General features: G+C 44.3%; 1 protein-coding gene across 1 annotated transcript in view; it reads left to right on the forward strand.

Moving 5' to 3' along the window:
* The first annotated feature begins 1,522 nt into the window (after positions 1-1,522).
* The window catches only part of PRKD1 (protein kinase D1), a 99,463-nt gene continuing 75,592 nt past the window's right edge, over positions 1,523-25,393 (forward strand). The window contains exons 1-2 of the mRNA XM_079954495.1: positions 1,523-1,694; positions 3,353-3,547. Coding sequence (XP_079810621.1) covers positions 1,677-1,694; positions 3,353-3,547 — 213 coding nt within the window. The 5' untranslated portion in view covers positions 1,523-1,676. The remainder of the gene's footprint in view (positions 1,695-3,352; positions 3,548-25,393) is intronic.

A 25,393-nucleotide genomic window follows, 5' to 3' on the forward strand; every position in this document is an offset into this window, starting at 1 on the left:
TGAGGGTGGCTGGCCAGGTGGGTTGAAGGAGTGTTAGCCCATGATGGTGCCTGGTGCCTTGAAGGAGGCAGTAGTGCAACCACTCCTGAAAAAGTGCCCCTGGCCCCAGAGGTATTTGACAACTACCAGCTGGTCACAAATACCCACTTTTTACGTGGGTGGAGCTGTGGGTTAAACCACGGAGCCTAGGACTTGCCGATCAGAAGGTTGGCAGTTCGAATTGCCGCGACGGGGTGAGCTCCCATTGTTCAGTCCCTGCTCCTGCCAACCTAGCAGTTCGAAAGCACATCCAAGTGCAAGTAGATAAATAGGTACTGCTCCAGTGGGACGGTAAACGGCGTTTCCGTGTGCTGCTCTGGTTCGCCAGAAGCGGCTTAGTCATGCTGGCCCCGTGACCCGGAAGCCAGCTTCCTCGGCCAATAAAGCGAGATGAGCACCGCAACACCAGAGTTGGTCATGACTGGACCTAATGGTCAGGGTTCCCCTTTACCTTTACCTACTTGAGAGGTTAGTGGTGGATCAGCTGCAGGCACTCTTGGAGTAAATAGATTCATTGTGACCCATTTCTCAAAACAATTGCTGTGCTTTGACTTGTACAATGTAGCACTGGACTGGAACATAAGATACAGCATCATTCTAAAACCTTTTTGTGCGTAGAATCTTGTGGGCATCTTAAAGACCAACAAATTTATCATATGTTTTCATAGACTGGAGACCACTTCATCTGATGTATGAATTCTTGTTGGCAGATATATAGGGTGCTCATAGGGTGACACGTAACACGTCTAATGGAAGTGGACTTTAGCCCACCAAAGCTTATGCTATAATTTTTTTGTTTTGTTTCTAAAGTGCTACAAGACCATGGAGGGATCCGCACCATACATTTAAAGCACTTGTATATCACTTTAACTGTCATGGCTTCCCACAAAGAATAATGGGAACTATAGTTTCTTAAGGGAACAGGGAGGGATCGCCTAACAACTTTCAGCAGCTTTAACAAACTACAGTTCCCAGGATTTTTTTCCTAGAGGGAATGACTGTTAAAGTGGCAGTGCTTTACTTTGGGGTAATGAATTGGAAGGTTTCCATACTCCTTCAAGTCTTATTCTTTGAAGATGGGAGTACAGAGATGTGTTCTGCATTTTCTCTAATAACGGGAAGGCAAACTCTTCTTTCTTCCAAGAGATGTAAAAGAGCTTCTGCTTAGTAAACGACATTCACTAGATAGGATGTTTTTTCATGTTTGGTAAATAGAAAAATGACAGGTGGTGGGTGGGATTTCCCCCCTGATTATTCTTCACTCACAAATAAATCACTGAGGAGCAGCAGCAGCAGCTCAAATGAGAGACACAGCAGTCAGCTAAATAGATCCATAGCTCTGTGTGGTGACAGCTTCCTCCCTCTCTTTATCAGCATGTGACTGGGTCTTGGAGAAGGGGGATGGCACCACTCACTGCTACTCTGCTGGATGGAGACAGCTAGGAAGAGTTGGCTGACAGGTTTAAGCTCCTACTTACATGCAAATCATAACCCAGCCCAGAAGCAGTCACAAAAGCAGGAGGGATTCACAGAGTTTCTTCAGGCTCTCCCAGCTAGCCTTGCTGTTATCTCTCACTAATACAACAGGAACAGCAGCAGCAGCAGCAGCAGCGGTGGAAGGACCAGTTACAGCTGGGATGAAGGCAGCTTTGAAGGTACAGAGTGCTGACTTAAAGGGACAAGGGGAGCCTGGATGCAAAATCTTCAGTCTTGAGAGGGGTCCAAAGAATTGTGGAAGGAAGGCAAAGTTGAGGGTTTTTTTTAAAAAAAATGAAAATACTTATTTATGGCTGGGTGGTGGAAAGGAGCTGAGGCAGAAGTATATAAACAATGGACCTGAGTGCCTTGGGAATGAAAGGCACAGGGGTGCTGAAGAAGGGTTTTAGACTTTGGGATGGCACACTCTGAACATCATGAAGGGTCAAAGGGAGAAAGCTATAAGGAACTGAGTCCAGGTGTGTGTGAGAGAGGTAGTAAAGAAATGGGTTCACCCAGGTCAGCGGGATGACTAAGCTTGCAATATTAAATACACTTTCTCTGGATTAAGCCCCATTGGGACTTGCATCCGAATAAACATTGAATGGATTGACTGCTAGTGCAAGTGGAAGCAAGTTCCAATCAACATGCAAAGGAAGGGAGCATAACTGTGGGCACAGTAGCAGTCCTGCTGCATGAAAACATGTCCCACTGAACTCTGAGGAAAAGGACCCAGAATCCAAATGTTATCTCCAAATGTTTTCTAGGAACTATTGCATGGGAACATTGCAAGTGGAATCTCACAGTATGGAGGAAGTAGAAGAAGGCTTGGGTGTTAGGGAGAAACTTTATTTATTTTTTATTTATTAAATGGAATGAGAAAGCTTTGTAGGAAGTTGGGTGAAGAGTAAAGGGAAGAAAATAGGGTGGTCAGCTTCTTCCACACTAGGGCTCTTGAACTTCTAACAGCAACCAGATACCCAGAGAGACCAAAGCACCACAGGTGAAGTTTTCTCCTTCCTACCAGGATCAGCTTCATCTGCTCAATTTGACTTTCCACAGAGCCCTTAAAAGCCCCAAGAGCCCCGCTAGGGGACAACCTCCCCCCAAACCCCCTCAGAAGTTGGCAACCGGCCGTGACATCCGGCTAGGCCCCGGGCAAGGCTGCTAACCAGAGCTGGATGCCTGCCTAGGCAAGGGCGACTCTTAAAGTTACGCGCCCGATCCTGTGCTACGCCAGTTTGCTTGGAAGGGAAGCGCAGGCAAGAGCAGCCGGCGGTGGGGTGCGGAAGGCGCGCGCGCGAGAGAGAAACGGCGGTGCGGGCTCCTCAGGGAACGGCGGGCCGACTAAGCCTCGGGCCACCTAGCAGGCCGGGCCGCCCCCCTGAAGCTGGGCCGCTGCCCCGTCTCCTGCCCCGACACCCGGGCGCCGCCGGAGCTGCTGCTGCTCCTGAAGCCGCCGGGTGGCGGCGGCGGCGGTTCTGGCGCCTGCTTTCCCGCTCATCCTCTTCTCCCCCTCAGAGCGCGCTTGACCGCCCAGTGGCCGCTGCCGCCTCAGGGACTCCGCGTTTGGGAGTCGAAGGGTGGGGGAGAAGCTGCTGCTGCCGCTGAGGCGGCGCCATCCCCACCACGCCTGGCCGCTCTCCTCCTCCTCCTCCTCGGCATCTTTCCCTCGCCTCACGCCGCCACCCCTCCCCACCCCCGCCATTTTCAGCCGGGAAGCCGAGAGGACTTTGCAGAAACCAACTTTTGCCGGCCTGCTCTCGCAAACTCCGCCTGACTTTCTCCCTCTTTTTCTCCCCCTCTTTGCTTCTTCCTCCCTCCGTGCTGCGGGAAGTTGTCGATGAGCGCCCCGCCGGTCATCCGGCCGCCCAGCCCCTCGCAGCCGGGCAGCGGCGGCGGCGGCGGCGGCATCTCCTTCCACCTCCAGATCGGCCTCAGCCGGGAGCCGGTGCTCTTGCTGCAAGACTCCTTGGGGGAGTTCAGTCTGGCCCATGTCCGGGAAATGGCTTGCTCCATCGTCGACCAAAAGGTGAGGCGCCTCCTGTTGGGCGGGTGTGCTTCTTTCCTTTCTCCTTCCGTCTCTCGCCTTCCCCGCCCCCCCAAGCCTTTGGATTGTTGGGATCGAGTGCCTCTGAGCGTGTGCAGAATGCCTGCCAATCGTACCCCGGCAGCTGTCCACACGGGTTTTGGTTTTTTGGGGGGAGGCGGAGTAAAGCGACAAGAAAGCCTTCCTTTCAGAGAAGTCTACACCCCAGGGACCTAGCATTTATTTTGGAAAGGCGATGGTGGTCTCAAATGCACGTGTATCTATAGTTCCACCGCTTTGTCTGCTATTAATTGACCCGAAGGTCCCAGGGCGGGTTACTGCATTGCAACTCACCCATCAACTCATCCTCCCCCCCCCCCGCCCTCCTTATACTTTTCGTTGCAACTTGTGCTCGTTGCTCTCTGCAAGGTTGCGATTGCTACACGCGGCGGCCGGTTTCTTTTAACCTCTCTCTCCCCCCCCCCCCCGCCAATTTCTTTAAGCCTCCCGACCCCCCCCCCCCAGTTAACAGAGGTACAGCTCCCCACTCGATCTCCTCCCCAGGGTTTTGAAAAAGGGGGGAGTTTGGAAAGAAGACGGGGAGGGGCCGTTTTGAGGCAGGGGCTCCCCTGCAGCTGTCTAAGTAATAACAACCCGGCCCCGCAGGACCCGCTGGGGAAGGAAAGTTTCCACTTTGCAAGCCAGAAAACAAAACAAAGTCGGCACGCTTGGTAGGCTGAGCTCAGGCCAGCAATTCGACGCCCGCAAGCCGGCGCTGGGGCACGTGGGATGCCAGCTCTGACCTTGCGGACGGGAGCTTACCCGGCCTTTTGGTTATGGAGAGAGGCAGGCTGCAAGGAATAGCCCCAGGCTGAAAGGTGAGGAGGGTAGGATGGCCGCAAGGAAGGGTGCTAGGCACCTAATCCTGAACAGGTTTACTCGTAACAAGTCCCATCCACCCCCCCCCCGCGCCAAAGAATAAATGTACTGTACATAGAATTGCAGCCTTATAACTCAATTTTATGCCCGCCTGCTCAGAAGTGAGCACTGTTCAGTTCAGCCTTTAAGTTGCAATCCTGTTTACAGCTTACCGTACCTAAATGAAAGTCCCCTTGACCTCACATGGGCTTTACTTCTCTGTAGGCAAATAGATAATATGGGCGTTGTGGAATTTTTATACTTCACACACTTTTCAGCAGTCTTGCTCATTCCTCAAGTGAACTGCAGACCTTAAAGTGCTGTTACACACTTTCAATGTCCTTTTCTTATTACCACCTCCCAACACTTCTTAATTGTGCTCTGCCCTGTTTTAACCCCATCCCCTCCAGTGTCAAAACTTTGATATCCCTTCGCCATGCATGAGTCAATATGCTGTCTTCTAGTGAATACTGTAAAGCAGGGCAGGGAACTTGCAGTCCTTCCATGGCTGCTGAACTCCAACTCCCATCAGCCCCAGCAAGCATGGCCAATGGTAAGTGATGATGGGGGTTGTAGTGCAGCAAATATCTGGCTGACCACAGGTTCCCCAGCCCTGCTGCAAAGTTTGAATGGGAGATGTGTATCTGTAGATGTGTGAGGCATACACTTGACTGAGGAAAAGACTAGTCAGAGCTCACAACCAGCACACTTGTGGAGTGTTCATTATTATTTATACCATTTCCACCAAGTAGACCTGTGTGTGCCTTACATGTCGTTTCCAGCTGGTCTCTCATCTAGGGCCAACCCTCCCTTACTGTAAATTGCAAAACAGAATGGTTCTGCCATCAGGCTATTTTGTTGGTAGGCTTGACTCCTCCCCTTCAAAAATGATGGCGTATGCTTCAGGACATGCAGTCACGCAGGAAACCTTCAGAGACAGTCTTAAGGCATGAGCCAGTTTCAACACCATATATTCAGGTGTGTGAAAGGAACCGAGAAGGCAGCAACTGATGGAGTCTGTTGGGCTATGAAAGTTTGGCTCACTAGAAATCAGGGAGTCCAGGGGAGCACCAAAACCAGCACACTCACATGTCACCGTTTGTTGAGTTTTTGCCATCTTGGTGCTAACTGTCATTTGTTTCCTATATAGTTTAGCTTCCTTCCTGCTAAACTTCTGTCTTTGTACCTTCTTTTGGTGGGGGGGGGGAGGTAGGTCATGATGCTGCCAAATAGTAATAAAAGTCCTGGATTTCTAATTTCTCATGTGTGCAGCTGTTCTTTTTAATATCCCTCTAATGATAGTGTGTCATGATGTCAAAAGGAACAAGAAAATCTGGTCTATAGACAAAATAAACTGTAGAGTTTAGTAAATTCTTATGTCTACGACATGCACCTTTTTAATATTTCTTGAATAAACCAGAAAGTTGAATATGCAAAGGACCGTAGGTTCTTATATACTCTGATTTGACCAGTGCATCATACAATTTCGTATAGCTCACTGTGGGTGTGTGGGTGTGGGGGGGATATGTTAGTCAGATACAATGCTCAGACAACGTCCCACCTTATTTTACTCTTACCTATGTTAGCCATGACATAAATTGTTACACTCTCCTCCTGTTTCATAGATTTATTTGTTTGTTTTATTAGGAGTCAGAGCAGGATAAAAAGAGTTCAGTCCCTTTGTAGCAATTCGGTAAAACTGAGCGGTGGTGATTTGCTCAAGGCCATCAAGTGACCTTCATGGCCGAGTGAGTGTTTGAACAGGGACTTCCCACATCAAAGCCCAACGCTCTGTCCAATATTCTACACTGCCTGTAAGTAGATGGGGTGTCTGTGTGGTTAGCTAGCTATATATAGTTTGCAACTTTTGAAGCAGAGCTGAGTTAGTGTTTCCAAATACTCTGCAATGAGAAAAGGGGGAAAGAAAGAAAATCGAGTAAAAGGTTTATTTGAAATTGCAGGATGGTGGGGTGAGGAAAGAGATGTCTGTGTACTGTTGTTTTTTGACCTTCTGTTTAAATTGCGTTTTTCTAGCAGCAAGCTGTTGTGGGTTTGAACACTGGGGAAATGTGAAATCGAGCAACAGAAACAGTACTGCAAGGAAAGATATGCCAATGCTGCATAACAAATCAGTGCCGACTGCATATCTATTATGTGGAAAAAAAATAATGACAGCCTGAAAATCTCTAAGGTGCCAAAGCACTTCTAGTCATGGAAAGTTGTGGAATAGCTATTGGAAATCGTTACGATGCCCTAAAAACATAATATCCTGTTTGGTTAGATAGATGTATAATGAAAACAGATATTCTTGTTCCAGGCAATCACAGTTCCAAGGAGCAGTCATGCAAGTTTCACATGCTTTCTGGAGTTTTGATTTTAACATTTTGCTGGGAGGGGACACCTCCTATCCACATGCAGATGATTCTGTTAACTGAAGGGTGGAGACTGAAACTTTTTAGATTGTGGAGGGGAAAATGGCAGCAGCACAAATATGGAACTTATGTGTATTTGCTGCCCGTTTTCTTTCCTACTGGAAAGATTTTGCCTGAAAAGGCTCAAGGAGGATCCAGGATATAAGTAAGGTGCGGGATTTTTGGTATCACTGTGCCAAAACCTGTCATCCCAATTTATTGAAAGCTTCCTCCATGAAAGAGGTTCCTGTTCTTCTGCCATATTCACAAGGTGCTTTAGATTTTTTGGGGGGATGTGTGTGTATAGGGTTCAGCTCCCCTTACCATGGCGAGGTAGCCAAAGTGGCTTGTGTGTGTTCCTTTCCATGAAACATTTATCCCGAGCTCTTCAACCTTCCCAGCTGCCTGTACGTACTGATCTAAAAAAAGGGAAGAGTTGCCTCATGTTGCCTTCCCTGTAATTGAAGACTGGGAAGCTAAAGAGGCTTAATACCAAACTTCTGTGATTGGTGCACTCTCTGATTTCATAGTTAAGAGAAGTCTTTACTTTGACTTTGACAATCCCTCCTCCCGCCCCCCCCCGATACTCACTAATTTCTTTAAAAGTTCACTTTAAAAAATTACAGTGAAATGACAGGGACATGGTAGATGGCCTCCATGGCTTCCTACTCTTACAGAAAAGCCCAGCCAAGGCTGTTATGAAGTTTTCAGGACGTGTGAGCACCTGGGGAGGCTGCAGAGCACAAACTACTGAAGAAAGAGCACTTGTACCATCCCTCAGCCACAGACCAAAATAGGAAGCTGCCTTATACTGTCCACGTAGCTCAGCCAAACTGACTGGCATTAATTTTCCAGGATAACGGACAGGGAGTCATTCCCTGTCCTATCTGGAGATGCTGGGGATTGAACCTACGTGCAAAGCAGATGGTGAACCACTTAGCTATGACTCTTCCTTAGTTGGTCCTACACTGGTTTTCAGTGTTTAGTCTGCTTCTCTAGGTCCTGCTCCCCTCTTTGGTCCTCATCTCTGGAATGCAGAGTTACTGGCATTATGAAAAGAAAGGGCTAAGTTTTCGCCTTCTAGGTGGTAAAGTGATAGGAGTTGTGAGAAGGCAAGGTAAACAGCACATTCTCTTGTTCTGACACCTGCGGTGTGCTTAGCATGCTTTTTGATGCTTATGAAAAGATTGTTCTTGGGGGACAAATTGAGCTTGGTGCAAATGGCTGTGATGATAAGTGTGTCAGGTCCCAGGCTGCCCTGGACAAAAGGGATGTGAAGGTAGGCAGGAGTCTTTCAAGTGGGCTGGTGCTGAATTTCAGCCTGGGGAATTGGCAGGGTGACCTCTGTGCATAATGAGGGTAATTGAATAGCACTTAGTCAGCAGCCTGAACTATCTAGTTATAGAACCGCTGAAGACAAAGATGCTGTAACACTGGATAGAAATCGTTACCTACTTTGGAACCAAAGTATGCAGCCACTATATTTTGTATTTAATTTGTGATTTTGGAAAAATCCAAAATCTTGTGACTGACTGGTTCTATGAAGCAGAGGAGGACATGCTTAAGGCTTGTGGGATCTGTTTTGTGTTTTGCTAGAACCATGAGATTAATAAAATGGAGCCTTGTGCAAAAGGTATACATTTAGAATTAAATAATATGTTGTCTCTGAGCGCTGCTGAGCACAGGGACTCTGGGCTGATATAATCCTGATGATTTCCCTGAATCTTTCATGGTTTTGATCCTTAAACTATGGTGTCCTTCTGGAATAGGGTAGGGGTACTGTACTTTGAAATTCAGTACCTACTTTGCTGAGAGTTTATAGAAGGTTAATCTGAGATATTGTTGTTCCTCCTCTTAGAGTCCTTGATCTGTACCATGTTGCTTAATATCTACATGAAACCAGTGAATGAGGTCATTTTGAGGTTTGGTGTGGGTTTTTGTCATTATGTGGGTGACATCCATCTCTGTCTCCCTTTTCCATCTGGACAAGGTGATGCATTCTCTGTTTTCTTCATTAAATGAAAATACTCGGTTGCATTTTAATAGAAGCTTCTGGTTTGCATATGGTTTCTATTTTCTAGTCCCCCAAATGTTGGCAGATTAATTTGTGCATTGTGTATTGTTACAGGAGTTTACCCATAATTTTAAAACCATGTCGTGAGTTGGAAATGGGTTAATCATCCTACCCATCCCCTGCTTTTCCACTCTAAATTGCTCAATTCAAAGTTCTTGCATAGGAAGAAAATATGTTTGTTTTTGTCCTTGGATACTTAGGTATATTTAAAAAAATAAAAATGGAGAGAATTGTATGTTGTGTTAAATCTAAGGATACAATCCTGTGTAATAATAAGAATAAGAATAGGATGCAATCCTATGCACTTGAATACAGTGTCCTTTACTCCTGCAGTACCTCAAAGGCCACCTCTCCCCACATGAACTGCAGACCCTCAAGAACCACTTCTCCCCATATGAACCAACCCAGATTCAACAATCATCAGCTGAGGCCCTTCTTTGTGTGCCACCTCCACAAGTGATCTGGAGGGTGGCAACATGGGAATGGGTCTTTTTTGCAGTGGCTCCCTGTTTGTGGAATGCTTTCCCCAGGGAGGCTTGCCTGGTGCCTTCCTTACATATATTTTGGCGCCATGCGTAAACACTTCTCTGTAACCAGGCCTTTGGCTGATAAACATTCAATGGCCTTTTAAATGTGTTTGTGGGGTGGTTATTGGTTTGTATTTGTTTTATTATATATTCTGTGTTCTCATTTTGTATTTTTATGTTGTGAACAGCTTTGTGATCTTTGGATGAAGGGCAGTATACACATGTAATAATAATAAAATACAGTACTTCAGTGTAGCTTTTGTGAAATAATAATAAAATACAGTACTTCAGTGTAGCTTTTGTGAAATACAGTGCAGACACTCTTGACAAGACATCTAAGTAAATCGGCATAAGAGTTCAAGAAATAAATTCTAATGGGGAAAGGTGGGAATGATCTAGAAGTGGGATAGTGCATCTTTAATGATGTGCTAACTTTTGTATGAAAAAAGTAAGCACGCAATCTATAGTAGATCACATGATAAAACTGCCTCTCTAGAAGGGTTCTGAGTTTCTTAGTTCAATGTAGGTTAAACTTTGTAGTTGGAATTGTATTTTGATATGTTATAGGAAGTCAGTGCATATTCTGCATAGTTGATACAATGTGATTCCAGGTATTCTATATTCTGAAAATTGATGTCACATAAACTTGTATCACTTGTAAATCTGTAAACGTTTTGTGAATAAAACATGGTTGTGTGCTGTTTCCACAGGGAAGTGTCATACTTGCTCACACATATATTTTAAATCTGTACTACAAGTAATTATGAAGTTAATCTGATTAGATTTGCACTGCAAGGATCTTCTGACAATTGTTATTTAAAAAAATTCTGAACAGAAGATGAAAGCATCTAGGAATGAATTGCTAAACTTCAATTAGTTATGCTAAATTTCCCACCTATTTTCAATGTATCATTATTAATCCCAGAGTATGGTTTTACAGCTTAATTACAATATCAGTTACCTATAAGTAAGTTCCACTGATTTCAGTGGCTTTGGATGTAAGAAATCCAGCTTTATATCCTATTGTATTCTGAAGCTCACTGGGTAACTTTGTGCAAGTTTCAGCACAACCTACCTAACAGGGTTATACTGAGGATAAAATATACCCCCACGTAAACTGCTGGAGGAAGATCAGTAAGCTTGTGTCTTTTGAAGTTGGTTGGCTTTTAGTGTTTAAGCTTGCATCTTTCCCCCTGACTTGTTCAGGAATAAGTGTTTTTAATCATGTACAAAATTCCTTCCAATGAAAAGCAGCTACTATCTCACTGTATGCAATGATGGAACAATAACTTCCATATGAAAGAAATATGGACTTTAGACTGAGTAAGCCTCAGCATGTCTCATTTAAAAATTAAGATGTATTAGCATAAGTTCTTGAACCCATAAGTTTTTGAAAAGGACAGCACACAATCCTATTGCTTTCCTATGCTATGATTTTGTTATTGTTTTGCTATGTTATAAAATTGTTGCAATGTTATTGTTTTGCTACGTTGTTGTGAAATTTTTGTAGCGTTTCTTTGAAATGCATCCCTGTTTCTTTGTTGTAAGCCACTTTGAGCCTGATGTTGCATGTGTGTGGAAAAGCAGCGATATTGGTCCTTACAGCCACAGCAGGCTCTGTAACTCAACAATTTGACTTGACCCCCAAAGATGCACTCTTCCATTTTGTTTCCTGAGACAGATGGATTCCAACCTTCTGACTGTGCAACTGTTGGGCAGTTTGTCTGAGCCCCAAAGACAACAGTTGCACCTTTGCAGAAAGACACAGCTGCTAAGCTTGGGCTGACAGGCCAGCAGCCCATCATCTCTGACATACGGATATGGCCATGTTGGGGGAAGGAGAGAATTATCTGACTGCATCCCAGATGGAGTCATTACCTGACTTGTTCTGCATGGTTCCCTCCTGCTTCCTGAGTCTGAAGTACCAAAACAAACAAACATGATGCAATTGCCTTTAATTGTATACCTCCCTTCTTTATTCAACCTTTGATCAGGGGGCCTCCAACCTTCAGCCCATAATGCTAGAGATGCTACTGAAGAGCAACTACAAATATGAAAAAACAACACTAAGGATGTTTGTGTACCATAAAGCCCTACTTAGATGTTAAAAAGTGACTTTTGAAAGCCACAGGAGACCTATGAGTTCATGATTAGATATCTACCTTTTGGTTATTCACATGGACAAACCATTGCTGGCCTGGGAAGTTTCTGGCGTGTGTGCCCAGTGTTCAAGTGTTGGTGGACAGACTGCTGCTTCTATTTTGGTCTCCTGGCACTTGGGAATTCAAATGCTGACAGCAGGGTACATTTGGCACACTTGTTTGAGCCATATGGAACAATTTGCTCTGTGTACCCGGATTGTGATGCCCATGCTTTTTGCTTGTGGCATAAATGCCTTGGTTTTGTGTGTGTGTGTGTGTGTGTGTGTGTGTGAGAGAGAGAGAGAGAGAGAGAGAGAGAGAATAGTTTAAGGCAAAAATCTTAACCTCAAGGCCTTCTTTCCTAATTTAAATGTATCCTTGTGACTTGAGAATTGATTGAAGCTTTAGAATGATACAATAGTTTGCATAAAGTTGACTTTGTTTTGAATATTTTTTAGGAAGAGGTATATCTAAAGTTTTTGGTATGTTACTGCTCTATGTTACATGTGCGTGGAATGACAAAGAGTGGAATGCAAGTTTTCTGAGACTCTGCTTGAGCATCCACAGTTAAAGTTTGCAACTGAAGAAGCATGAGAACCACAAACTTTGATGAGTTAGAATTGTAGTACTGTGTGCATTGACCTGATATGCTAAAATAAACAAGAACTTCTGTTTGATTTTTTTTTTTTAAACAAAGAACCTTTCACAGTATGAAATGCTTTTTACATATCTGTATATGTTTATAAAGACTCTGGTCAAAGATAATTGCTAATACATATTCTTTGAATTGTTTATCATGAAAATATATTGTTACAAAGGTTGTGCGCCACCCCGCAATCTCTGCCAGGAGGTAGGTAGCAAGATTCCTGGTCGTTCCAGGCGCTTACTCAGGGTTATGTTTCCATTGGGAATTCGGGCACATCAGAGATTGTAGTGTTTTAAGATATATGGTTTATTTTACACCTATATACACCTGGGTCTAGGTGGAAGAAGTGAGTTCACAGCATTATATCTCGAGAGGGTCTTACTTCCCACAGCAGCACAGCATTGGAGTCCACCATTCCTGTGGCTCTGTCCCAGCCTGCCAAAATGGTTCTGCCCCACATGACCTGTGCCTGGAGTTCTGGCACTTCCTTTCCCCTTCCCAGAAAACCCCTTGCCAAGCAATTCCCACCTTCTGTGACAATTTCCCTCTGTGACACCACACCCACATTGCCCTGGAAACCTTTCCCTCTGTTACATGTAGGTTTTTTCCTTCTTGTGGATGGCTTAATGGCAGAACTATCATCTCTCTCTCTCTGCACCTCTGTCTGGCAGAAAAACCAGTTCAGTATACCAGCTTTGATTAAACCCCAGTACCCAAGAATCTAGAGGGGAAATATGGCACCCACTAACCCATAACAATACATTTGTTATGCATTGTATTTATGCAATCATGTTCTCAGCTTATATGGTATTATATGATTATAGGCCCTATTCTGAAATTCAGGATGTTAGAGAATTTTTATGCTACAACTATCCTCCCGTCAATCACATAATGTCACTATGATATCACATGATTAACACACAGGTTGCCCCACCCACCTTTCAAAATCCCTTGTGTAAACAGTGCTTGATTTAAGGCAGTCCCCACCGCAGGGATGACAGATCTGAGCAAACTAGAGTAACACATGACCTTCGTTTCTGCTTCTTGCATTGCTGCATAAAGGACTGCATTCAGTTTAAACTGGGATGTGTAAAACTGCATCAGACTAAGTCCCCAGTGGTATTTGCCCAACTCCAGGCATGTCACCATCCTCGGATCTGGAACAAAGCATTTTCATTTTCCAACAACTGGAAATATTTGGAAAATGTGATTTTCCTAAAGTTGTGTTTTTCTTTCAGAGTGGTATGCAGATTATACATTGAAAGAATAACAGGTGCATAATTTGTTGTAAACTGATAACCAAGTGAGGTTATGGGTAGGCTTGGACAAGTTTCTCAAGTTAAACCGCCCTACAGGACTCTGAGTAAGAGTCGGAAAGTGCTTCATATGCTTAAAAATGCTATAGAAATGATTAAGAACGATTCTTCTGTTTTTTATAGAGGATTCTCTGAAAGAAGTTTTTAAAAGCCTTTGAGTATCTTCATATGGTTCTGCTCATTCATCACCTCAAGTGTAGAAAATCATCCAAGTGGCCTTGTAGTTGAAAAGGATTAAAAAGTCATCCAGTGACTTTATCAGCACTTGAAAAATATCTCTTCCAGAAAGAGAGCGATTTATACAGCAGGATACAAATGTTATACTTAGCAGACAATTGCTTGAAATGTTGCATTTTAGTCTCCCATTGTAAATAACAAAACCACTTCTTCAAGTTAAAGATTAATGAGAAACATTGCATGCAACAAGACTATGCTTGTTTGCCAAATTAGGGAAAATAGATTTTCACATTTTTTCAATCATAGTTCCAACTTCACATGGTTTTGGACAATCATTTCCCTGCCTCTTTTAATTCCATTGTCATAATACAATGAGAGAGAAAAAAATATATTTGTTTTCAGACAAGCTTATGTGTTAGCTCCATCTGCCACCCTTACACTGGCAATTTACTGGGCAAAACTAGTTCCGGTCGAAATGTTGGTAATTAACTAGTTTATTTCATTTTATTTATTGCATTTATATACCACCTTTATCTTCCTAGGAACTTAAGGTGGTGTACATGGTCCTCCTCCTCCCCATTTCATCCTTACAACAACCCTGTGAGGAAGGTTAGGCTAAGAGATGTTGACTGGCCCAAGGTCACCCAGTGAACTTGTCCCAAGATCTTGTTTCATTCATAATTTCATTAGCGAGAGCAGTTTCTGAGCTCTGGGTGCAGTACTGTGCCTAAGATTTCAGATTCAAACTTCAGAGTGGAAGGAAAGGAGGACCTTTTTCTGCCTCCCGATTTCCAGCTACTCTCTGAAGACTGGAGAAGAGACCCTCTTAAGAATATTAGTGGGTGGGTAGGGGAAGGACTAGACCACGTGAAAAATGAACGTAATATTTTAGCTGTGGTTCATTCATTTTCAGCTTTGTATTCTTATAAAAAAGCACGGCCTAGGCATTCCGTTGTTGCACCCATAACCTAGGTTTAAGGTACCATTTAGCTCATAGATTTCATATCTATTTCTAATACTGATTCTAGGTAGGCTAGAGACTTGGGTTTTTTTTTTTTTAAATGAAAGCTTAGCTTCTGGGGTCTCATTCTGGGGGTGACACTGGAGGCCTTCACAGGTGGTATGGCACCCACAAGCACTATCTAGTGCAGTACTGTGACATTAGTTCCTCAACTTTTTAGAAGATTTCCCCAGCCCTGCACTTTGATCATTTTAGCTAGAAGTAGCCAGGATCCAGTCTAGGGCATTCGGAAAGCTAAGTATTTGTACTGCTTTGTATTGAGTTCATTCTCTCTCTCTCCCTGGTCCATCAGAGATGCAGAAGGTCCACATAAGGATGACTATGGAAAACAGCCTCTTCCCCTTTTTTGCAACCAATGCTGCATGATAAAAATGCATGCATGAAACTGCTGTTATTTTGGAGGGCTAGGCAGACACATCTGTCCACACAGAATGAGTGGTATTTTGACTGTTTATGTAGCTACACACACTTTGGGGAGAAACTACCGTATTTTTGGTCCTATAGGGCGCACCAGCCCATAGGACGCACCTCATTTTTTTTGGGGGGGGGGAAATGAATAAAAAAAAATTATTTACCCCCCAGCCGCGGCTGCCGCCCCAAGCCTTGGACACACCTGCCCGAAGCACGGGGCACCCTCCGGAGGGCTCTGCGTGCTTCGGGCGGGAGGCTGCCGCCCCAAGCCTCGCGCCCAAGGCTTGCGGACACTCGCCCGAAGCACGGGGAGCCTTCCGGAGGGCTCCCTGTGCTTTGGGCGACAGGCTGCCGCCCCAAGCCTTGCGCGCTCGGCGGGACCTCCTGCCGGATGTGCAAGGCTTGCAGACACTCGCCCGAAGCACGGGGAGCCTTCCGGAGGGCTCCGCGTGTTTCGGGCGGCAGGCTGCCGCCCCAAGCCTTGCGCGCTCGGCGGGACCTCCTGCCGGATGTGCAAGGCTTGCAGACACTCGCCCGAAGCACGGGGAGCCCTCCGGAGGGCTCCGCGTGTTTCGGGCGGCAGGCTGCCGCACCAAGCCTCGCGCGCTCGGCGGGACCTCCTGCCTGGCGCGCAAGGCTTGCGGACACTCGCCGGCGCTGCAGGCTGCTGCCCGCAAGCCTTGTGAGCCCACGGGAACTCCCAAGGGCTTGCAAGGCTTGCGGATAGCTTCCTGAAGCCTGGAGAGCAAGAGGGGTCGGTGCGCACCGATGCCTCTTGCTCTCCAGGCTTCAGCGAAAGCCTGCATTTGCCCCATAGGACGCACACACATTTCCCCTTCATTTTTCGAGAGGAAAAAGTGCGTCCTATGGGGCGAAAAATACGGTACTCATTTCCACATTACTAATTAACAGAAGGGGAAGAAATGGAGGCAGTGAGTGATTTTACTTTCTTGGGCTCCATGATCACTGCAGATGGTGACAGCAGTCACGTAATTAAAAGACGCCTGTTTCTTGCGAAAAAAGCAATGGCAAACCTAGACAGCATCTTAAAAAGCAGAGACATCACCTTGCTAACAAAGGTCTGTACAGTTAAAGCTATGGTTTTCCCAGTAGTGATGTATGGAAGTGAGAGCTGGACCATAAAGAAGGCTGATCCCCAAAGAATTGAAGCTTTTGAATTATGGTGTTGGAAGAGACTCATGAGAGTCCCATGGACTGCAAGAAGATCAAACCTCTCCATTCTGAAGGAAATCAGCCCTGAGTGCTCACTGGAAGGACAGATCCTGAAGCTGAGGTTCCAATACTTTGGCCACCTCAAGGGAAGAGATGACTCCCTGGAAAAGTCCCTGATGTTGGGAAAGATGGAGGGCACAAGGAGAAGGGGATGACAGAGGACGAGATGGTTGGACAGTGTTCTTGAAGCTACCAGCTTGAGTTTGACCAAACTGCGGGAGGCAGTGGAAGACAGAAGTGCCTGGCATGCTCTGGTCCATGGGGTCATGAAGAGTCGGACATGACTAAACAACAACATGCAGTTTCATTACATATGAGTGCAGCTACCATATTGTAACTGGAGTACATTATCTCCTTTGGCACAGTCCTCATCCATAAATGTAGTGTGGTGATCTAATAAATGATTATTGGTTCAATTCCATTTACTTGCTGTATGTGTCCAGATTTTTTTTGGGTTACGCATTCCAGAAGGGAAGAGCTTTAGCTCAGTGGTAAAGCACGTGCTTTTGCATGCCTAAGGTTCCAGATTCCCCCTGCCGTCTCCAGGTGGGACTGGTGAAAACTCAACCTTGCTACCCTGAAGAGTCAGCATCAGTCAGGGTCTGATGGACTGGTGGTCTTACTTGATATAAGGCAATTTCTAATGTTCCTGTGTCAGAGGCAGGGAACCATTTTGGCCTGACAGGCCAGATGTTGTTGATCCTTACCCCTGCAGGTCAACTTTGACAGGTGGGTGGGGCAACTCTCCAGTTAGTCTTTAGTTTCTACAGGATTCAAGATGTTTGGTTTTTAAGCAGTTTCCTCACCTACAGAAGTTAGTAATCACTATGTGTGTGTGTGTGTGTGAGAGAGAGAGAGAGAGAGAGAGAGAGGAAGCAAGAGCGAGGGGGGAGGCGGGCAGGCAGGCATCAGAGTTTTAGCTAACAGATTCTTCGGTGCATTGTTATGAAGGGAGCACGAAGAATCTCTAATTTTAACAGCATTTCATCTGTCAAACCTCATCCAAATGTAACAGCAGCAGTTGAAGCATAATTGCTTCAGCAATAAAGAGGATGACATAAAGTATGCAGTGGCTGGAAGGAAAATTATGCCAAAATCACTGCAAACCCCTCCTCCCCAACATCTCTAGGAGAAGTTATTGTATGATTAGAATCACATGTTGTGAATACTATTTTTAATTTCCCGTTTGACAGTGCATCTTCCACTGGAGGTGTTGATCTGGGTTGGAATCCCAGTGGGGAGCATGTTGGACATAGATGTGAAATGCCTCTTGGTTACTGGGAGAAGACTTGTTTCATAATTTCACAACATGAGTGCCTTCTTATTGCATTTGTGCAATTATCCTTAGATGGACTGTCCTGGAGATTATCCTCCCTATGAAGGTATCAATGATTTTCCTGATGATTTAGGTTGCAATCCTTTAGCCACTTAAAAGGTAAAGGTAAAGGTACCCCTGCCCGTATGGGCCAGTCTTGACAGACTCTGGGGTTGGTGCGCCCATCTCACTCAAGAGGCCGGGGGCCAGCGCTGTCCGGAGACACTTCCGGGTCACGTGGCCAGCGTGACATCGCTGCTCTGGCGAGCCAGAGCCGCACACGGAAACGCCGTTTACCTTCCCGCTGGTAAGCGGTCCCTATTTATCTACTTGCACCCGGAGGTGCTTTCGAACTGCTAGGTTGGCAGGCGCTGGGACCGAGCAGCGGGAGCGCACCCCGCCGCAGGGATTCGAACCGCCGACCTTTCGATCGGCAAGCCCTAGGCGCTGAGGCTTTAACCCACAGCGCCACCTGCGTCCACTACCTTTAGCCACTTACCTGGGAGTAAAACCCACTGGATTCAATAGAACATATTTCTGAATAGACATGGTTGGGACTCTGCTGTTCTCATTTCTTGTAGTGGAAAATGATAAAAACTGACTAGTATTAAGGTTAGTAATGTAGGTCTTCCGGAAAATTTGGAACTGGAAAAATGTGCTGATGCCATAAATTGAGTGGGTTCTGATTTAGTATGTTCATTTTGACTTTATGGAAAGCACTCTGCTCTCTGTCATTGGCCAGGGAAGCATAGGTCAATGGAAGGCTGCACCCTATGCCTCTCAGAAAGAATGGCAAAGGGAAAACCATCCTGAGGCTTGCTTCCTCCATCCCTCCCAGAACAGTCTGCTCTAACTACCAGTCTAAATGTCCTGGGACTTCATAGAAACATAGGAAGCTGCCTTACACAGAATTAGACCATTGGTCCACCTAGCTCAATGTTGTCTACACTAACAGGCAATGACTCTCCAGGATTCTCTCACTTTTCTCTCTGGAGGTGCCAGGGATTTAACTTCTGCAGATGCTGTACCACTGAGCTACAGCCCTTCCCCTTCAGAGAAGAAGAGACACATGCTGCGTCCTCAACCACCATCCAGAGAACTCTCTCTGTGGTCGACTGCAGGGGAAATAGGTGTGAGGGGCTGAAACAGTGGCAGCTTGCCAGTAAAATTGTGTGTGGTTGGAAAAATGGCACTGTGGGTACATATTACACACCACTGCGGCAGGTAGACTAGAAATGAAACTTCTGTGTTTTTGCCTTTGTACCTATTAACTTTTAATCATTAACAATTGCAATTAACGTGGCAGTGCAAAAGCCCTTCTGTTACCTGCTGTGGTCTGTGAATAGGATTCATTATATTAGATTATAATTACAGCTGACTTTGAAAAGATCAAGGAGGGTTGCGTTAGTTCAAGGATACAGCTTGCCACTGGTTTGCAAGTTTTGTGGGCTGATCCCATACAGTTCTCCTTGAAAATTACTTTTTTTAAGTGTTGTTGAAACAGTCGTAGAGCCTGTGAAAGTTTAAATTTAGACCAAATGATACCTTTGCATCCCTTTCTTGTTTTTTTGTAAGCTAAGTGGCCTATGAAGGCGGTGTAAACTTGGCAAACTACTTTCTCTCGAGTTTAAATAAAAAGCCTTTTTGATATTTGAATAAAATAAAGTGTCATTTATTTGTTTGTCTATCCCAGAGACTTCAAAACTAGTCAACTCTTAAGCCTGTAGGCCAACCATGGGAAACCTGTAACACTCCAGATATTGTTGGACTCTATAATTTCCATCAGCATAGTCCCCAAGACTTGACTGACCTTGGTAGCCAGGCAAAAAATTATTGGGATCCTGCCCATCCCTGGCCGTGTGCTTCTGTGCAAGATTGGAGAAAAACCCCTGCTCTTGTCTAGTTCCAAACTTGAGGGTGGGTGTAAGGGAATGGCAGCAGCAGGCTTGTCTGTTTGGCTATGCAGCCCTGGGATACTCTCTTTCCACCTGTGGAGCTGAGGATGGCAGCATGGTTTTTTGAACAATTGGGGATGTTGCATCATCATTCTGCAGCTCCCAGGTTTAGGAAGAAGGCTGGGGTTCATCACACTCTCTAGATAGCAGTGGCACACTTGTGGCGAGTAGGAACACATAGCCATGGCCAAGAGACTATTTTGATTCGTCTGCAGGGCTAAGAGCTTGATGATATGTAAAGTTTTGTGAAAATGTGTCAACAGTTTGATTATGTAACTAAATACCTATAGATTTTTGGGGGCATACAGACACTCTCAAATTAATTATTCAACTTAAGTGGAGTTGTAACATTATTGTTTTATTAAACAGATCTACTAGTGAATATGATTATACACACACACACACACACACACACACACACTCTATATATATATAAAATGCTAGAGTACTAATAGAGTAGTAACCCTAATAAATAATTAGCTTAAGCTGTGTGTGTTTGATGCAATCAGATGCAATTAATGTTTGATTTTTACTATGTTTTTATATATGCTGTAAGCCACCCAGAGTGTCTGGGGAAACCCAGCCAGATGGGAAGGGCATAAATAATAAAATTACTACTACTACTACTACTATGTCAGGTGTCATATTGTATATGAGAACTAGCAGAGTCCAAATGCTTCTGACATCAAGTGCCAGCAGTTGTCTGCTTTAATTTTGGCTTCTTTTTTACATGCCCACACTCCCCACCCCCATCCCACCAAGAGCTTGCATAGCGATTGTGTGGCATGGGAAATAACAAGCTGACTTAATTGCCTTCTTGTATCTCCTTACTGAAATCAGAATTTGGGAGGGTAGGGGAATTCATCTTCCACAAAGCCCAGGTCCTGGCTTGTCTGGATGAAAAGAAACATTTATCAAACTTCCTTTCCAAGGACTTTATTTCTGATGCTTCACTCACCCATGTTACATGAGCATCTGGCTATGGCTGAGCCTCAATTCCTGCTATCGGGATCAATGTGCAGTCTTGGAATGCTTCAGTGGTAGAGAAGATGAGTATGTGAGCATGAACAGAGTGAAACAGCACAACGAGGCTCTACATATTTAGGGCAGTTGACATGATCACCCCAGGTGTCTTCTGCCACTTGATGGAGCCAAAGTGGTTGTCCGGTTTTCTGAGGACCTGCAAGCAATGATATGACAGTGGTGTGACTACAGTGCTGTTGGCAGAAGAGTCTAACTGAGCATGGCCTAGAGTACTGAGTTAGGGCCTACTGTATACATGGCAGTGATAGTAGCAACAAAGCATTGCTTCCCTCCATCTTCTGTATCTGTGTAGACTAGAATTATCCCGTGGAGTTGTTCTGAGTGGTCAGAATGCTGAGGTGTCTTGCTCCACAAGGTGGTTAGGAGGACCAGTAGATGAACAGTTTACAAGACACTTTGTAGAAAAAAACTCTCATCCATTGCATTATAGGTGCTATAGTTGGTGTAGAGGCAGTAGGTGCATTTTGGGTCATTCCTAGTACAGAGGTGCTCCTAAGTAGAAGTTCCAGAAAACTGCTTGGACCCATGCTTTCTAGGCACAGGGCAAGCAGAACTGGGGTGATCCCTTAGGAGGTTGTCTAGGGAATTAGAGTGTGATATGACCACCTCTTTCCTGGGTGACAGAGAACACTGAAGCTGATCCAGACAAAACAGAGCTCCTCCTAGTGAGTAAAACAGATGGGCTGAACATCTTTTCCCCAATTTAGCAGATAAATCAAATAATGTACAGGCACTTATAGACCACATTGAACTATAGCACCCACAGTATATCACAGATACAGTAAGGCTAATAGAGTGCTTTGTCAGGTGGAGATGGTTTGGGTTAAACCTATGGCTACGTATACATAATTTTCTAGTTCTCATGTTTCACTAAAAGGAGAACTTATTTTGTGATGCTGGTAGCATTCTACTGTGTTTATTTCAAGCTGACCTGATTAGCTTGTCCTATAAAAGTGTTCAGAAAACAATCCACATTGAGGCTTGCTGTGCATCTTCCTCCCCCTCCCCCTTCTTTTTTTCTTTTTTGACATCTGCAGTTCATGTGACTAAATATTTGATTTGCTGAAATGTACATTTTGGATTTGACTGTCATGGTGTTTGCTCTGATATGACTGACATCTTACAAATGCCTCGCAGCAGTAATTGCCTCCAACTCCCAGCATCACATCTGAAGATATTAGTATGCATGGATGTGTGTGAAAAAGAACTGCAGCTGAAGGGGTGTGCTGTTGCTCATCATACTCTGCAACCTAATCTTGGTTTTTATTTGTTTCATGGATTGAATGAAAATGTGGAGGGAATTTGAACTAGGGTTATTATCAGTTTTGATTGCACCCATTTTTTCTTCTGCTTCTGTTAAAAAAAAACAACCACCATGTATTTTGAGGAGTAATAGGAAGGCAGTGGGGAGGAGGCTGGTTCAACAATATGTCAGTATCATAATTAATGAGTGGTGCTGCAAGAAAAGGTGTCATTAAACTGGAAAGGGAAATATTTCAGTGGGTAGAGTAACACATGTGATGTAGCTAGGATACATTGCAATTAGATGGATATTTACAATTAAGAACTGGGTGGAAAAATTAAGAAGGTGAGCTACTAGTAGTTGGATTATTCTTAATATGTCCATACTGTTGCCATACAACTGCAGAATTGAATGGGGGTACTTTATAGTGGTTATTTTGTCTTCCTGCAGTTGGTCGGTCAGTTTGAGTGCTGATAGAAAATGAGAAAAATGATGGCAAGCCTAGCATGGCAGGAAATTGTCTTTTTTGAAAATACTGTGTTTTGGATGGTAAAATTGGCACTAGACACTCCCTTGCAAAAATAAAATAAAATAAAATAAAATAAAATAAAATAAAATAAAATAAAATAAAATAAAATAAAATAAAATAAAATAAAATAAAATAAAATAAAATAAAATAAAATAAAATATCATTGTGGTCTGAGCTAAATGCATGTGTGTAGAGGTCAGTGTGCAGCTCTTGGCTTCTAGACCCAGAGGGTAGGCTGCACCTACTTTGGCCTGTTTTGCCCCTAAAACCATTGTGGCAGATCTGATAATCACTTCCCCAAATGTGTCTCTGGTTTGTGGGCTTCTAGGTGCTTTTCATGCACATCCTTATGCCCCTGAAGTTGAGGTAAGGAGAAAAAAGAGCTGGAAAGGAACTTCATAAGGAGCATTGCAAAGGTTTTTTGTGGAGTTGATGAAGTTTCAGAAATGAATGAGTTTACTTCGGGTTTGGTCACTGAAGGGTGAATCAGCCTTTTATTTTGTATCTTACACATTTGTCACTGTTGAAAGCGATTTGCTCTTTAATATTTTAAAGTGACCTTTAAATTGTTTGTCTACAGGACTAGTAAAAAGATTTTATGTATTGTGTGTATGAAGAAAGCAGACCAGTTGGCACAAAGGAGTAGTAATATCACATTACTCCATTCCCGAGTATTCTTGCTGCATATTATTTAACTTTAATCAGTTCCTCTGATCTACTGTTTGTTCTTCATTTGTTTTTCACCTATTGATTCCCTCCTCTCTTCCTGTGACAAAGGCTTTTGCCATAGAGGATTATTTGATAGATTTGCGCTATGCAGCTGGTGTGGTGTTTGTATTTTTGTGCAATACTTCAGAGTACCTGTTGGGTCAGGTTCCAGTTTACAAATTTTGGAGCTTGCTGATACGATCATGGATTCTGAGCAATATTGTTACCAGTTCTCACAGTCAAGCCATTAGACTGTGTTCCTGGAGTTTCTGTTGTCTTCAGTTGTCACCTTGGTTTTTGCCATGTTTATGTATGTGCATAGACATACTAGGCTACAGAATTTTCAGGTCTGATTTGGCATTTGGAAGATTAGCTGTTGCAAGCAAGTGTATTACTAGGGGCTGTGCCCCTTCTTGGTTCACTCACCAACCCCAAATACTCCCCCAACCCTTTGCCAACCCCACTTCTCTTAGACCTCAATGAACCCACCTATTCCCCTACAGTGCTTCCCGTCCTCCCTGCAGTGCACAGTTGACCCATGTAAAAAAATTCCCCCTTTGCAAGCGTGTTCAAAGTCACATGGGAAGTACTTGTAAACATGGGTTCCCAGAGACATGTGTAAAAAGAAATATTTCTGATTTGTTCAGTCATGTACAGTGGTACCTCGGGTTACATACGCTTCAGGTTACATATGCTTCAGGTTACAGACTCCGCTAACCCAGAAATAGTGCTTCAGTTTAAGAACTTTGCTTCAGGATAAGAACAGAAATCGGGCTCCGGCGGCGCGGCAGCAGCAGGAGGCCCCATTAGGTAAAGTGGTGCTTCAGGTTAAGAACAGTTTCAGGTTAAGAACGGACCTCCGGAACGAATTAAGTACTTAACCCGAGGTACCACTGTAACTGCATTGTATATTTATTTACTTTGGGCTCACAATAACGAGTATCGGGAATTTTAAATCAGGACATAACCCTGATGTGGGGGACCGTTCAGGCTCTGCAGCCCAGATCTTTATCAAAATTGGCCTAGCAGGGCTTCTCAGCTCCTCCCGATCCCTCTTTTCTCCCTGCTGCTGGTATAGGCAAGCCTTCACTTGAAGGCTTGCTTTCCTCGGAGCAGCAGCAGGGTGGAGGTGGGGCAAAGGGGAGAACGAATCTTTCTCCCCACCACCACCCTGCCACTGGGCTAAGTGATAGCCCACATTTTAAAATGCAGGTTTATTCTGTTGCTTACTCTGGAGGAGTATCAGGGGGTTGGGGGAGAGATATGAACCACCCATTCCTCTCCTGCCCTGCTGCTGCTGGCATAAGTAACAGAATAAAATCTGTTCCCTTCACACACACACCTGCCCTACCACCACTGCTGCTGGGATAGAAAAGTCTGACAAACCATTTCTGCCTCCTTGAGCAAAGCACACTCAGCTGGTGGTGGTTGGGAGCATGTCTTGTTCTATTGCAAAAGCGCAATCGGGAGCCCAGCTCTGAATTGTTTCTTCAAGCCCTGCCTTTACTCACCCTACGCCTGATGTCATTAACCTTTTTCTCTTTCTCTCTTAACAAACAGAATGGTCTTTGCTGATGCTCTGTTGCAATGGCAGAACAAGGGTAACAACATTAAAACAATAAACCAGCTGACTTTTCAGAAGTCTCCTACCCTTGTCATGCCAACAGTTTACAGCATTTGTTTTAATACCAGCAACAGTAGTATCCTTTGCCAGTTCATGTACATCAATCCAGTATTTAAGGATTTCTTGCAAAGGCAACAGGTTTCCCTGTACATATTGTTAAGTGTTGCTATCCTAATTTTCACAAATTTTGACTTCTTTAAAGACAAAGTAGAAACAAAACTCTTATTTTCTCTCTCTTTTGACCATTCCTTCCATTTGAAACTGGTTGAATGTTAAAATTAGAGGGTATCCTTGTTTGTGATTGTATGTACCTTTATATCAGGAAATAGTGTCATAAGGGTGCTGTTCCCTCATTGTAAATAAATAACACCCTTCAAATTATTCTGTTACAAGTCAATAATTTTAGAGATCTTACTAAACTACTAGGTAAGGATATAAAATCCTGACATAAATTAAACTTTGCTGTCAGGAAGGTTTACAGCCGTAAAAATGAAGACATCATCCAGTCTTTTTTTTATTTTTTTTCTAACCCTTTTAATATCTATACCTCAGATGC

Source organism: Podarcis cretensis, assembly GCF_951804945.1.
Source record: "Podarcis cretensis genome assembly, chromosome: 1".
NCBI lineage: Eukaryota > Metazoa > Chordata > Lepidosauria > Squamata > Lacertidae > Podarcis > Podarcis cretensis.